The following is a 12,424-nucleotide window of genomic DNA, read 5'->3' on the forward strand; positions in this document are numbered from 1 at the left end:
CTTTGAGACTATGCTTTCAATTCTTTTGGGTGTAATACAGGAGTGAAATTGATGGATCATATTATAATTCTATTTTCAATTTTTTTAGAAACCACCATACTGTTTTCCAAGTGGCTGCACCATTGTGCATTCTCACCATTCTCTGACTTTTGTTTATTATTTTGTGGTACTGGAGGTTGAACCCAGGACCTTCATACAGAGCTCCATCCTCAGGGCTGTTTTATTTTTTATTTTGAGGTAGGGTCTTGCTAAACCACTAAATTGCCCAGCCTGGACTCAAACTTGTAATCTACTTGCCTCAGCCTCCCAGAGTCCTGGGATTATAGGTGTGCGCTAACACTTCTGGCATTTATTTATTTAGTAATGGGGATTGAACCCAGGTCTGTCACACTGGGCTACAACCCCAGCCCTTTTTAAAATTTTGAGACAGGGTCTTGCTAAGTCCCTAGGATGCCCAGGCTGGGATTGAACTTGCAGTTTTTCTGCCTTAGCCTCCTACAGTGCTGAGATTTCAGCCTTGCAGCATTACCTCTAGCTTGTTTTTAAATAGTAGCCATCTGAATGGGTATGAGATGGTATCTAGTTTCTTAGCATTGAGTTATTTTAAAGCAATTTCCAGACATCATCTAATTTTATCATGACTGGTGTCTCATTTTGTGACAAGGGTGGTTTCCTGTTGTTAAGAAAGAGTCCCTGGAAGACATTCTATGCAGATTTAAAGTCTGAAAGTGCTAGAGTCATTTGAGGATGAAGCCAACTCTGAGGGGACAAAGTCAGGGGAACTGCAGACAAGTGAAGCAGGAGGCCTGCCTGAACCATACCCGATCAGTGCCTTACCTTTCAGCTGAACGTAAGTCAATAAATTCTTATTTAAAAAAATGTTTTGACAAAGCTTTTGCAAATGGGGAGGGGAAAAAGGGTTGAAGAAAGGGGAGCGGAATAGGAAAAAAAGAAGAATTAAGATATATTATGTATACCAGGCCGGGGATTTAGCTCAGTGGTTCTGCTGCCTGCCTCAAAAGCACAAGGTCCTGAGTTTGATGCCCGGTACCAAAAAAAAAAAAAAAAGATATATTATGAACAGAGACAAATTCCCTATGATAAATGTGATCATTATGGATGGCAAACATGTACTAATAAAAAAAGGTTTTGAAATTGAGTTTCTGTTACTTGTTGAAAGCATCTTAGTACACCCTTATTTTCCTTTCTTCATAGCCTGTGTTGTTACCCAGTATTTTTCGTGTTCATTTGCTATGTATGAGTTGTTTCTCTTCTCATAGATTGCACACTTGATGGTATCAAGAACCTGTTCTTCATAGTTACCACTGCTCTTCCAGCACCAAGAACAGCACCAAGCACTTGGGAATCACTCAGATTTTTTTTATCTTGGTACCAGGGATCGAACTCAGGACCTTGTGCTTGAGAGGCAGGCACGGTGCCACTGATCTAAATCCCCAGCCCTTAAACAATGTATTTTTTAAACAAATACTTGCTTCAGAATTATTCCATTTTAACCTATTTTTAATGTATCTATAAATCAGTTTAATATTATCTTATTAATTATTAAGGAGACCATTACAATCGCAGTTACATTACCAGTCACAAAAGAGGAATAAAATGTATAGTAGGCTTTAGAAATTATCTTGGTTCAAAAATTATAGACTTAAACTCATTAGGCCTTTTTTGTTTTTGAAGTACTGGGGATTGAACCCAGGGTCTTTGCACTGAGCTTCATACCTATCCCCTTTTTTGTTTTTTATTTTTATTGTTGGTACCAGGGATTGAACTCAGGACCTTGTGCTTTCAAGGCAGTCTCAATGCCACTGTGTTTTTTATTTTTAGATGGGTCTTGCTAAGTCACTAAGTTGCCCAGTTTGGGCTCAAACTTCCAATCCTACTGCCTCAGCCTCCCAGAGTGCTGGGATTATAGGCATGTGCCACCATTCCCAGCTTTAAAATTGTTTTTATAATTCATTATTGAACTATTTTATTTGTTAGAGAATTTGAAAGATTAAAATATTTTATAAGTGATATTATAGTTTTAGCAGGTTGATGCTTAGTGTATTGTCTGTTTTCTTTTTTTTGTATTGTCTGTTTTCTGAACAAAATACTGAGAAATTGTGTGAGTCAGCTTCATCTAAAGGACAATGGTTAGTTTTCTGACTACTTGATAAATTATGTGAATTTGGGATTCCCTTAGGGATAACATTTACATGACCAAACTTGAAAATCTGCCATGACTGAGAGACTAGCTTTGTAGATAACATGACTTCATTCCTAACCAGTTTAAAAAGCTAGAGAATGAGGGAGAAGCAGAACAGAACAAGGCGGTGGTGCTAAGGGGTAAAAATCAGAGCTGTTGCCCAATATTTGCCCAAATTTATTAGGCTCTGGCCAGTTAAAGCTCATGAATCTCACAAATATAAATCAATATGAAATACTAATTTGATGCCCTGATCAATTTCCCTATGTTCTTTCAATGGGAAATTTCATATTGAGCTTTACTTTTTGGTGTGTAGGAATTTATTACTGAATCATTTGAGAAAACTTTACTGCATTCTTTCTTTTCGATTGTTGAATTTGGTTAGGGCTGTGAAAGCACCAGGTTAAGAGAATATTTATTTCTTTAGCAGCCAAGAAAGAGTAAGCATATTATTCCCTCTTCACATACCCAGGGTGGCCTCAGAAAGTTCCCAAAGTCAGGCCTGTTCAGGGTACTGCCTTGTCTGGCACTAGCTTGTAGGGTGTGTATCCACCTGGAACAGAATTTAAGACCATTCTCACATCAAGAAAACTATCGTTTATCTTATGAGAGCTTGACAAATGTCAGCCTGGAGTCTGAAAGCTTTTAGTGTGCCAATCATTCTAGTTGTTTGACTGGACCATCTTCTGATGTCTTTTTTTTGGTACCGGGATCAAATTTAGGACCTTGCACTTTTGAGGCAGGCAGAGGAACCACTGATCTAAATCCCCGGCCCCTTCTGATGTTTTTTAAGTGGCTTTAGTCTCATTTTGTACCCTTGTAGTAGCAGAGAGCTATTTATCTGGAAGGGGTAATAAGGAGCTGGAAGTTGTATTTTACCTTAAACTGTGTTGATCTTACTGTATGGATGTGATGTGACAACTTAAAAATGAAAAAGGAGGAAGAGAAAAACACCTGACTGAAATTCAAACATTAGAACAAACTGTACATGTGAAGGTTTCCCAGTGGGAGATAGACATTTTCAAATCTCACTTTTAGTCCTTGGGCCTCCTAACATTCTCTTTAGGGCCATCTTTACCTCTTGGTTCCTCAGAGTGTAGATGAGGGGGTTGAGGAAAGGAGTGATGGCTGTGGGAAATAGAGCAGCTGCTCCATCCAGAGGGCTGTTGGCTTCAGGCCTCAGGTAGATGAAGGCACAGGGCACATAGTACACAGTGACCACAGTTACATGGGCTCCACAGGTTGAGAAGGCCCTGCGCCGCCCATCAGCTGTACGGATTCTCAGGATTGCCCGAATGATCTGAATGTAGGAGAGGAGGATCAGGAAGAAGCAACTGACAACCACGACTCCAATGTCCACAAAGGTCACCAGCTCATTGACTGTGGTATCAGCACAGGCCAGCCTCAGGACCGCGGGGATGTCACAGAAGAAGTAATCTACCTGGTTGGGCCCACAGTAGGGCAGACGGAAAGTTAGAATGGCCTGGAGAGCTCCATGGAAGGAGCCAGCCACCCAGGCCCCAGCCACAAGCAAGGTACTCAGTTTAGCAGTCATGAGCACAGGGTAGTTCAGGGGCCAACATATTGCCAGGTACCTGTCATAGGCCATCAAGGTATACAGGAAGCACTGGGTGCTGCCCAGAAAGTGATAGAAATACAGCTGAGCAACACAGCCACTGAATGGGATGGGTATTATGCCTAAAATGAAGTTCATCATGAAGCGAGGGACAGTGATACAGGAGATGCCCATGTCAATGATGGAGAGGACACCAAGAAAGGTATACATGGGGCGGGCATGGAGTTGCGGGTCTGCCCAGACAGTGATCAGAATTAGCAGGTTCCCCAGCTGGGTCAAGATGTAGATTAGCAAAAAGAATGTAAAAAGGAATGTCTTTAGCCTGAGTGGGTAGGGAATTCCCATCAGGATGAACTCAGTTAACAGTGTGTAGTTGACTCTTTCCATCTGCTGCAGAGATCTTACCTAGAGAATGGACAAAATGGGAGTTAGCATAGAAGTGCGAGGGAAGCCAGGGGAAACTAGAGAAACAGATAGTAGACAGCAGGAGTAGTGGCAGAGAAGTTTGTTTGTTTGTTTCTTTCTTTTTCTTTTTTTTTTTTTTTTTGGTACCAGGGATTGAACTCAGGACCTTGAGCTTGCCAGGCAGGTGCTGTGCCACTGGGCTAAATCCCCAGCCCTAGTTTGTTTCTTTCTTATGACCAATATAGGGAGAAACTAGTTTCTCTTATAGGATTTTTGTAAATAAAAGTTTCCTGAAACACCACCACACTCCTTAACTTACATTTGGCCTACAATACTTTGGAACTATGATGGCGGAGATGAGTGGTTGTATTTGGCCTGAAAACCTAAACAATTTACTGTCTGGACCTTTAGAAAAAGTTTTATACCTGGAGAACTTCCCTGGTAATCTTTGGAAAATAACCTCTGACTGTTGTTTAGAGCAGGTCAGAATTTCCTGGATACACAACATGTATGGGAAAGGGTTTTTGCTGCATTAGATAGTCTGCCATTTCAGAATCTTCCAGAGAACACTGGCTCATTATCATCCCTGCCACGACACATGCTTACACAGGGTGGGAATATCAGAAAGGAAACAAAGGGACAACTTTTCCTCCTTTGTTGTAGAGAGAATGAAATAGAATACTGATTAAGTGGCTAGTGGTGTGTGGGGGACTGCTCGATGCTGTGCAGATATTTTCTTCAAGTTCTTTCCAACTCTAAGGCAGAGAATTCCAGGAGGGTGTAAGTATATAAATGTAATGAGGACTAGACTACCATGCAGTGTGGTGAGTGGTTGGTGCTATGCATCTCAGTTGCTCTGTTTGTAATTATTCAACTTTAGGATATGGTAAAGGAAGAGAGAAGAGATGGAACAGAAGAGGAATGGTTGTAGTGAGAAGTCAGGCATTAAAGGGAAAACAGTGATGACTAGAGAGATTGAGGGGAGCATAATGAGAGAGGAGCTGGAGCAGAGCAACTAGCTCTCGGTGTGGAAGATTTTTTTTTTTTTTTTTTAAATTCTGTTTTGTTTTTGTTTTTTGAGACAAGATCTCACTATGCAGTCCAGCCTGGCCTTGAATTCACTATGTAGCCCAAGCTGGCCTCCAACTTGTGACTATCCTCCTGGCTCTGCTTCTCCAGGGCTGGGATCACAGGCGGGCATCACCATGCCTGGCTACACTGTTTTTTGGCAATGATTTGTTTTGGGGTATGATCCTGAAAGCACATGCAACAACAACAAAAATAACCAGATTGATGCTATTACACCAAACTAAAAAGCTTCCACAGGTCAAAGGAAATAATTAATAAACTGAAGAGACAACCCACTTACAAGGAGAAAGTATTTGCAAGACAGACATCTGATAAGGGGCTAATATTCCAAATATATAAAAATAGCAAGAGAACAACTTGATTAAAAGCTGGGCAGAGGATTTGAATAGATATTTCTCAAAAGTAATACTAAACATTACTGTTCACCAGGGAAATGCAAATAGAACCCACGAAATGTTACCTCACACCTATTAGGTTGGCTGTTATCAAAAACAGGAAAGCAGGCTTGGGGCAGAGTTCAGTGGTAGAGTGCTTGCCTAGTATGCTTGAAGTCCTGGGTTCAATCCATAGTACTGCAAATGAACAAACAACAACAACAACAACAACAACAAGCAACAACAAAAACTCAGGGGAGATAGTAAATGTTAGTGAAAATAAGGAACAATTACCTACTTGGTGGGAATGTATATTAGTATGGCCATTATGAAAAGCAGTATGGGGTTTTGATGATACCTTTTTTTTTTTGGTACCAGGAATCGAACTCGGGTCCTTGCGCTTGCGCAGCAGGCGGCGAAACCACTGAGCTAAATCCCCAGCCCAAGTATGGGGTTTTAAAAAAAACACTAAAAGTGTAATTACCATGTGATCCAGCAATCACACTTCTGGGTATATATCCACAGGAATTTAAATCAGTATATCAAGGAAGTATCTGTACTTCCTTATTCATTGCAACATTATTCACAGTAGCTAAGATATGGAATCAACCCAATAAATAAATGGATAAAGAAAATATAGTACATATGCACAGTGGTATACTATGGTATACTATTCAGCCATTAAAAAGGAGAGCTTATCATTCATGAAAACATGGATGAAACAACAGACCATTATGTTAAGTGAAACAAACAAGACATGGCAAGATAAATTCAGTACAATCTCACTAGTGAGTGGAATCCAAAATATTTGAACTTTCAGAAGTAGAGAGTAGAATGATGACTAGAGGTTGGGGTCAGGGAGATGTTGATCCAAGGGTACCAAGCTTCAGTGGGACAGAAGGAATATGTTTGCAAAATCTATTGTGCAGCATGTTGACTATAGTTAACAATAAGATGTATTGTTAAAAGGATAGGTTTTAAATGTTCTCACTACACAAAATTAAGGACATGCTAATTAGCTTGATAAAATCATTCCATAATGTATACATATATCAAAACATTATACTGTACCCCACAAATACACACAATTATTATTTGTCAAAAATAAAATTTAAATTACAAAAGAAAAGTTTTGAATTAAAAAAACTCTTGAAGTGGGATGCCAAAGAAATAAAAATGGTTTGATTGTTTTTTCCCCTCTGGAATGATTGGTATTTACTCAGAAGGAAGAGAATGAGATTAATAGGAACTTTCAGAAGCTCCCTAATGAATGATTCCCTCCACCTTCACTCCTGTGCATGTAGAATTCAGCCCTGGTCAATGGGCTGTGAAAGCAGCCAACTGGCAGCCGCTGTGAAGGAGTTGGACATCATGCCCAGATGTTCTGCTGCTGCTGAAACTTCCAGTGGTGACTGTAATAGCGGATCTTGGCCATCGGCTTGCTTCTTGGTCTGAATGAGTCTCACAGCATCTCTGAGGTTTTGTTTCCTCACTCGAACTCTGAGGGTGTGGGGTGACATTGTGGACATAATTCTGGCCAGTAGTGAACAATAATGGGTAGTTATAGTCAATAATGTTTACATGAAACTTAACATTAAACCTGCTGTTTCCATGCACTATTGAACTTAGTTCTCATTGAACTATCTTTTACAAGACTTAAAAAAGCAGCAAACCCTCTAACTCCATGCCATTTTATCCTCTTCAAATGAACGAGAAGCAATTGTGATTTTATTTTTGAATTTTAAACATATTTAGTCACAGGACACCAGTGATGTTTGAACTTCAAAAAGTTGATCAAAATGCTTTTCAGATGCCATAGCTGTAGATACTGGTCCCCTCTCCTCACTTCCAATGTTAGGGAGTTAAGAGGGCTGATGTTCCTACATAAGTTTCTCGAGAAATTTGTGACTGTGCCCAACAATAGCTCTGGGCTGAATGAGCTAAGGTGACCGCTCTGGCCTAGGTATTACAGGATGCTATAGTTTTCTTGGATCACTGATGTGTGATATTAAATTCTTCACATTTAAAAGTCTTGTCTTTTTTTTTTTTTTTGGTACTCGGGTCCTTGCACTTGCAAGGTAGGTGGTGCAACCACTGAGCTAAATCCTCAGCCCCTAAGAGCCTCCTTTAGTCAGTGTCTCCCTGGGGGAATCAAGTTGTAGGAAATCAACTTACACTATTCAAATACCTAAGAGAATGATTTATAAACCAAACAATCAATTTATTGTTTTACACTGGGAGATTTTGCTCTCATGACTGAAATGGTGTGTTTGCTACTCAGGACACCTACTTGTTAATAATTGGAAATCAAGTTAGTTATCAGATGTGTATTTCTGAGTTTTGGGATCAGAGTAAAGGGAATTTGATGATACACATTTAATTTAATCTGGACATATTTCAATCTTTACATGAGAAGTGTTATCTTTTTCTTTAGGGCATGTCTTATTTACTTTCTCATCTCTGAGGCATAAAACCTGACACCCACAAGTTAAAAGAGCAGAGGTTTACTTTGGCTCACAGTTTGTAGTGGTTTCTCTCTATAGACAGCTACATAGAATGAGACAGGGTGGCATGGCAGAGGGGAAACAGCTCCTGGCATGGCAAGGAGGAAGCAGAACATAGAGCAAGGGAGGAGGAGGCATATATAACCTTCCAGGCTATCCCTATAGTGACCCACTTCTTCCCACCCAACATCACACCCAGCTATAATCCCATTAGCCATGAGTATCACATACCCATGATCCAGTCATCTCCCAAAAGTCTGACCTATGAGCACATAAACTTTGGGGGGACATCTAGATATAAGGCATAACAGGGTAGTAGTGGGGATACATTGAGAAAGTTATGTGTTATTTTATACCTAGGTTTACAAATCTTTTAGATTGTTTTTGTTATTTCCAGTGGGCCTTTTTTAAAAAACATGTTTCCCTAATTTTTTAAGTGCCTTCATTATTTTTTCTGTACTTATTTTCCATGCCATTTTCTTGTTTGTATTATGGAATGGTTTCTGAATTACTATCTAGGAAAATTTCCTGTTGTTAGGAAATTCTAGTGCACTGATTAGTGTGCTGATTGTTTTTTTTGTTACCAGGGATCGAAGTCGGGTCCTTGCGCTTGCTCTGCAGGCGGCGAAACCACTGAGCTAAATCCCCGGCCCTGATTCTTCTTTTAATTAACCAGAGAGAATAGTATTCCCTGATCTTGCCGTTAGGTTTGAGAGCCACCTTAATGAGAGTTATGAGCGGCCGGGATTTAGCTCAGTGGTTCTGCCACCTGCCCTGCAAGTGCAAGGACCCAAGTTTGATCCCTGGTACCCCCCCCCACCCCCCCCTCAAAAAAAGAAAGAATGAGAGTTATGAGGAGAGGGATACAGTCCCATTTACAATACTGAATGTCTTTATTGGGTGTAATTTCATGCCAATTGCAAATAGTTTTCCTCTTTTTCTTTCTCTAACTTTACTTTTCCCTCTTCATTGAGTTATAAGTATTAATAAGAAAGGTTTCTATTTTATGATCTGTTAAGACCTTCCTCCGTGTGTTTCTGCCATTATCATGGATCTCCAAGCATGGAGCTTGGTACTCATTAGGTGTCCACCTCTCTACTTACTCTGATTCATTAATATCCCAGATATGGCTCTAGGTTCTAGACAACTCTTTTCAAAATGAAAGAGAGAGAGAGAGAGAGAGAGAGAGAGAGAGAGAGAGAGAGAGAGAGAGAAACATGACATTGATAAAACCTCAGTGGAAGGCCAGGGATTTAGCTCAGTGGTTTTGCCGCCTGCTGAGTAGTGCAAGGACCCGAGTTAGATCCCCGGTACCAAAATCAAAACAAAACAAAAAAACCACCTCAGTGGGGCTGGGGATATTACTCACTTGGTGTACTGGAAGAGTACTTGCCTAGCATGCGCAAAGCTTTGGACTTGACCTCCGGCACCAAACAACAACTATAATAACAACAAGAACAAAAAACAAAAATATCCCAGTGGACAAAGATCGTATAAATTCATAGAATAATAATTCTCTTCTGCATCTGTGTGTGTCCTTAGGATCCTTAGAGGTTTAATTAGCATCAGAGGAATACCACAGCTGTATAATGCTGACTATGGACTCCAACCAAGTCTTACAGTTTCCAGTCAACAGTCTCTCTACATTTTACCAAACATTCCTTCCTGCAAATAACCAAGTCAAAATAAATTAGTAAATAATGTGATCTGAACAATGAATTCAAGAGTTCGATGATTTATTTTGTCAAAGATTCTTAACTGATGTTGCTAACATATTTCAAAACCTAGATGTAGTGGAGTTAAGTATAAATTCTAAACTCAAAGTAGGATCAAAAAAAATTTTTTTTTAGGATCAAATTTTGTTACCATGAATCCATGAAGTTGTTCTTTCATTGTCAGTCATTTTATTATACCAAATGCTTCTTTACAAAGTGGACCGCTGTCTGGGTGAGCTGTTTCACTTCCCAGAGACTTAAGACTGTGAAGGTATTGGTAGACTGTGATTTTGAATTCTGGTCAGTTATCAAATAAAGGTCACATAGTAAAAGCATATTTGAAAAGGATAGGAATCATGGTACCAAAAACTGAATATAAATCTATGATTTTGATCACTGAAGATTGTCAATGGCTGAGAATATAGTGCAATGTAAAGTACATACTTAGTGTGTACCAGGCTCTAATTTCAGTCCCCAGAACTGCCAGAACAAAAGCATTCTAAGCAACAACAATGAAAGTGATCTCCCAAGGGGTTTAGACACCTTTTCTAATGAGGCAACCAGAACAAGTTATCTCCATCTTAGCAGACAAGTTTTGATTAATTCTGGTTCCAAACTACATCCTTAACTCTAGTCACTCACCTCTCAAACGACCATGATGAAAACTTAGGAAAGTCAAATTTCTGAAAATCAACTGAAAGCACATTTTTCATTAAAAGCATCTCAAATATGCAGAAAATTAATATAATTTATTACCCTCTGAATTTTACAATAAAGCATTTAAAATGAAAGTTATCTGAAGATGAGCTGCATGGAAATGTCTAGATACAGGTAAGGTATGATCAAAATACATGGTGAATGTTCAAATTAAATAAATTTTGTACAGTAAAAGACACTTTGCCAGTTACCCCCTTCACAAGACTCTCCCTTGGGCTGGGGATTTAGCTCGGTGGTTCCGCTGCCTGCCCTGAAAGCGCAAGGACCGGAGTTTGATCCCTGGTACCAAAAAACAAAAACAAAAAATCTTTCCCGTGATTCAAAGCATCTTTCTTGTCACTTTCTTTTTCTTTTTCTTTTTTTAAAAACTTTGTTTCCTTTTTTTTTGTACCAGGAATCAAACTCATGGCCTTATGCTTGCCAGGCAGGTGCTGCACCAGAGATACATCCTTGGCTCTTGCCACTTTCGGAAGCAATTCTGGAAGTCCTTTTTTTGTGAATGTCTTTATGATGTGTGATTAAAAAATATAGTTAATAGGGCTGGGGATTTAGCTCAGTGGTTCCAGCGCCTGCCTCGCAAGCGCAAGGTCCTGAGTTTGATCCCCAGTACCAACAAAACAAAACAAAACAAAACAAAAAAACCAAAAAAAAATTACAGTTAATGATGTTGCCAAGAACCACCCATCAGAAAGGTAGGCTTATAAAAACATTATGGCGTATCCTCATCCACCTTATTCACTGATCAGGCACTGTGCAACTTCTGGTCACTATGCAACTTCACAGTCAAAATAACTATGGAAGGTAAATGTTTTGAATGGATTCAGGACATCGAGGGCAGCCACAACAGTGCAATTAAAGACCATTTCATAAAGTGGCAAGAATAATGGGATAAGTGTGTTTGAAGAAGTGAGGCACAGTATTTTGGTGGGATTAATGGTAATATATTTTTTACTGTAATAAATTTGTAAAATTTAAAGATTCACTGTATTTTTTTTATCACACCTAATATATAATGAGAAAATGTTGAGTTACTAAATCTGAGACATGAGATCAACAATTTCCATTAAAATAAGAAACCCTAGCTGGGGATGGTGGCACACACCTGTAATCCCAGCACTCTGGGAGACAGAGGTAGGAGCAAGCTCAAGGCCAGAATGGGGAACTTAGCAACCTATCTCAAAGTAAAAAAGAAAAATAGGCTGGCAATGTAGCTTAGTGAGAAGGCCCTGAGTTCAATATCCAGAACTACAAAAAAAAAAAAAAATCCCTATTAGGAATGGGTTTGAATTGCCTGTCTAAGGTATTTACTAACATAGAAATCAGACTACAGTTTTACTCACATCCATCCTTTGAATTTGGGCAGAGAACTCATCTTTCAGGTATAAAGAGGGACCTGCCAAACCGGGCATGGTGGAGCATGCCTATAATCCCAGCTCTTGGGAGGCTGAGGCAGGAGGATCACTGTGAGTTCAAGGCCAGCCTGAACTACATAGTTAGACCTTGTTTAAAAAAAAAAAAAAGAAGGACCTGGCAAATACCACACAGAATGGAGAAAAGGTGGAACTGCCACAGAATCCTAAGATACTCTTACCTTCTCTGGCTTGTATTAAAGCCAGGCAGGGAATGAACTGCTGATGAAGAAAAGCTTTGGAGAAAGATGTAGCCAATGAAAGGCCTAGAGAGATAGTGTTATCCAGAATTAAAAAGGCTAATTGCCATGCATAGTGTTACCTGCCTGTAATTCTAGCACTGTTGAGGTTGCGGCAGGAAGACCATGAGTTTGAGGCCAGCCTGGGCTACATAGTGAGTTCAAGGTTGTCCTGGACTACATAGTGAGACCC

At 39.7% G+C, this 12,424-nt stretch overlaps 1 protein-coding gene and 1 long non-coding RNA gene across 2 annotated transcripts in view; one reads left to right on the forward strand and one right to left on the reverse strand.

Annotated features, from left to right (window-relative positions):
• Positions 1-683: 683 nt before the first annotated feature.
• The window catches only part of LOC147822312 (uncharacterized), a 117,210-nt gene continuing 105,469 nt past the window's right edge, over positions 684-12,424 (forward strand). The window contains exon 1 of the long non-coding RNA XR_015445789.1: positions 684-850. This is a non-coding gene — a long non-coding RNA (uncharacterized LOC147822312). The remainder of the gene's footprint in view (positions 851-12,424) is intronic.
• On the reverse strand, positions 3,225-4,306 carry Or10g3 (olfactory receptor family 10 subfamily G member 3). The gene has a single exon (XM_004865056.2). It carries the CDS (start codon positions 4,164-4,166, stop codon positions 3,225-3,227), a length of 942 nt encoding a protein of 313 aa, XP_004865113.1. The 5' UTR covers positions 4,167-4,306.

Source organism: Heterocephalus glaber, unplaced genomic scaffold (genome assembly GCF_053883595.1).
Source record: "Heterocephalus glaber isolate CG9 unplaced genomic scaffold, H.glaber_assembly_v1.0 deba00001662, whole genome shotgun sequence".
Taxonomy (NCBI): Eukaryota; Metazoa; Chordata; class Mammalia; order Rodentia; family Bathyergidae; genus Heterocephalus; species Heterocephalus glaber.

Coding starts and splice junctions, on each gene's coding strand:
- Or10g3 (XM_004865056.2), bottom strand. CDS start 4,166: ATGGAAAGAGTCAACTACACACTGTTAACTGAGTTCATCCTGATGGGA.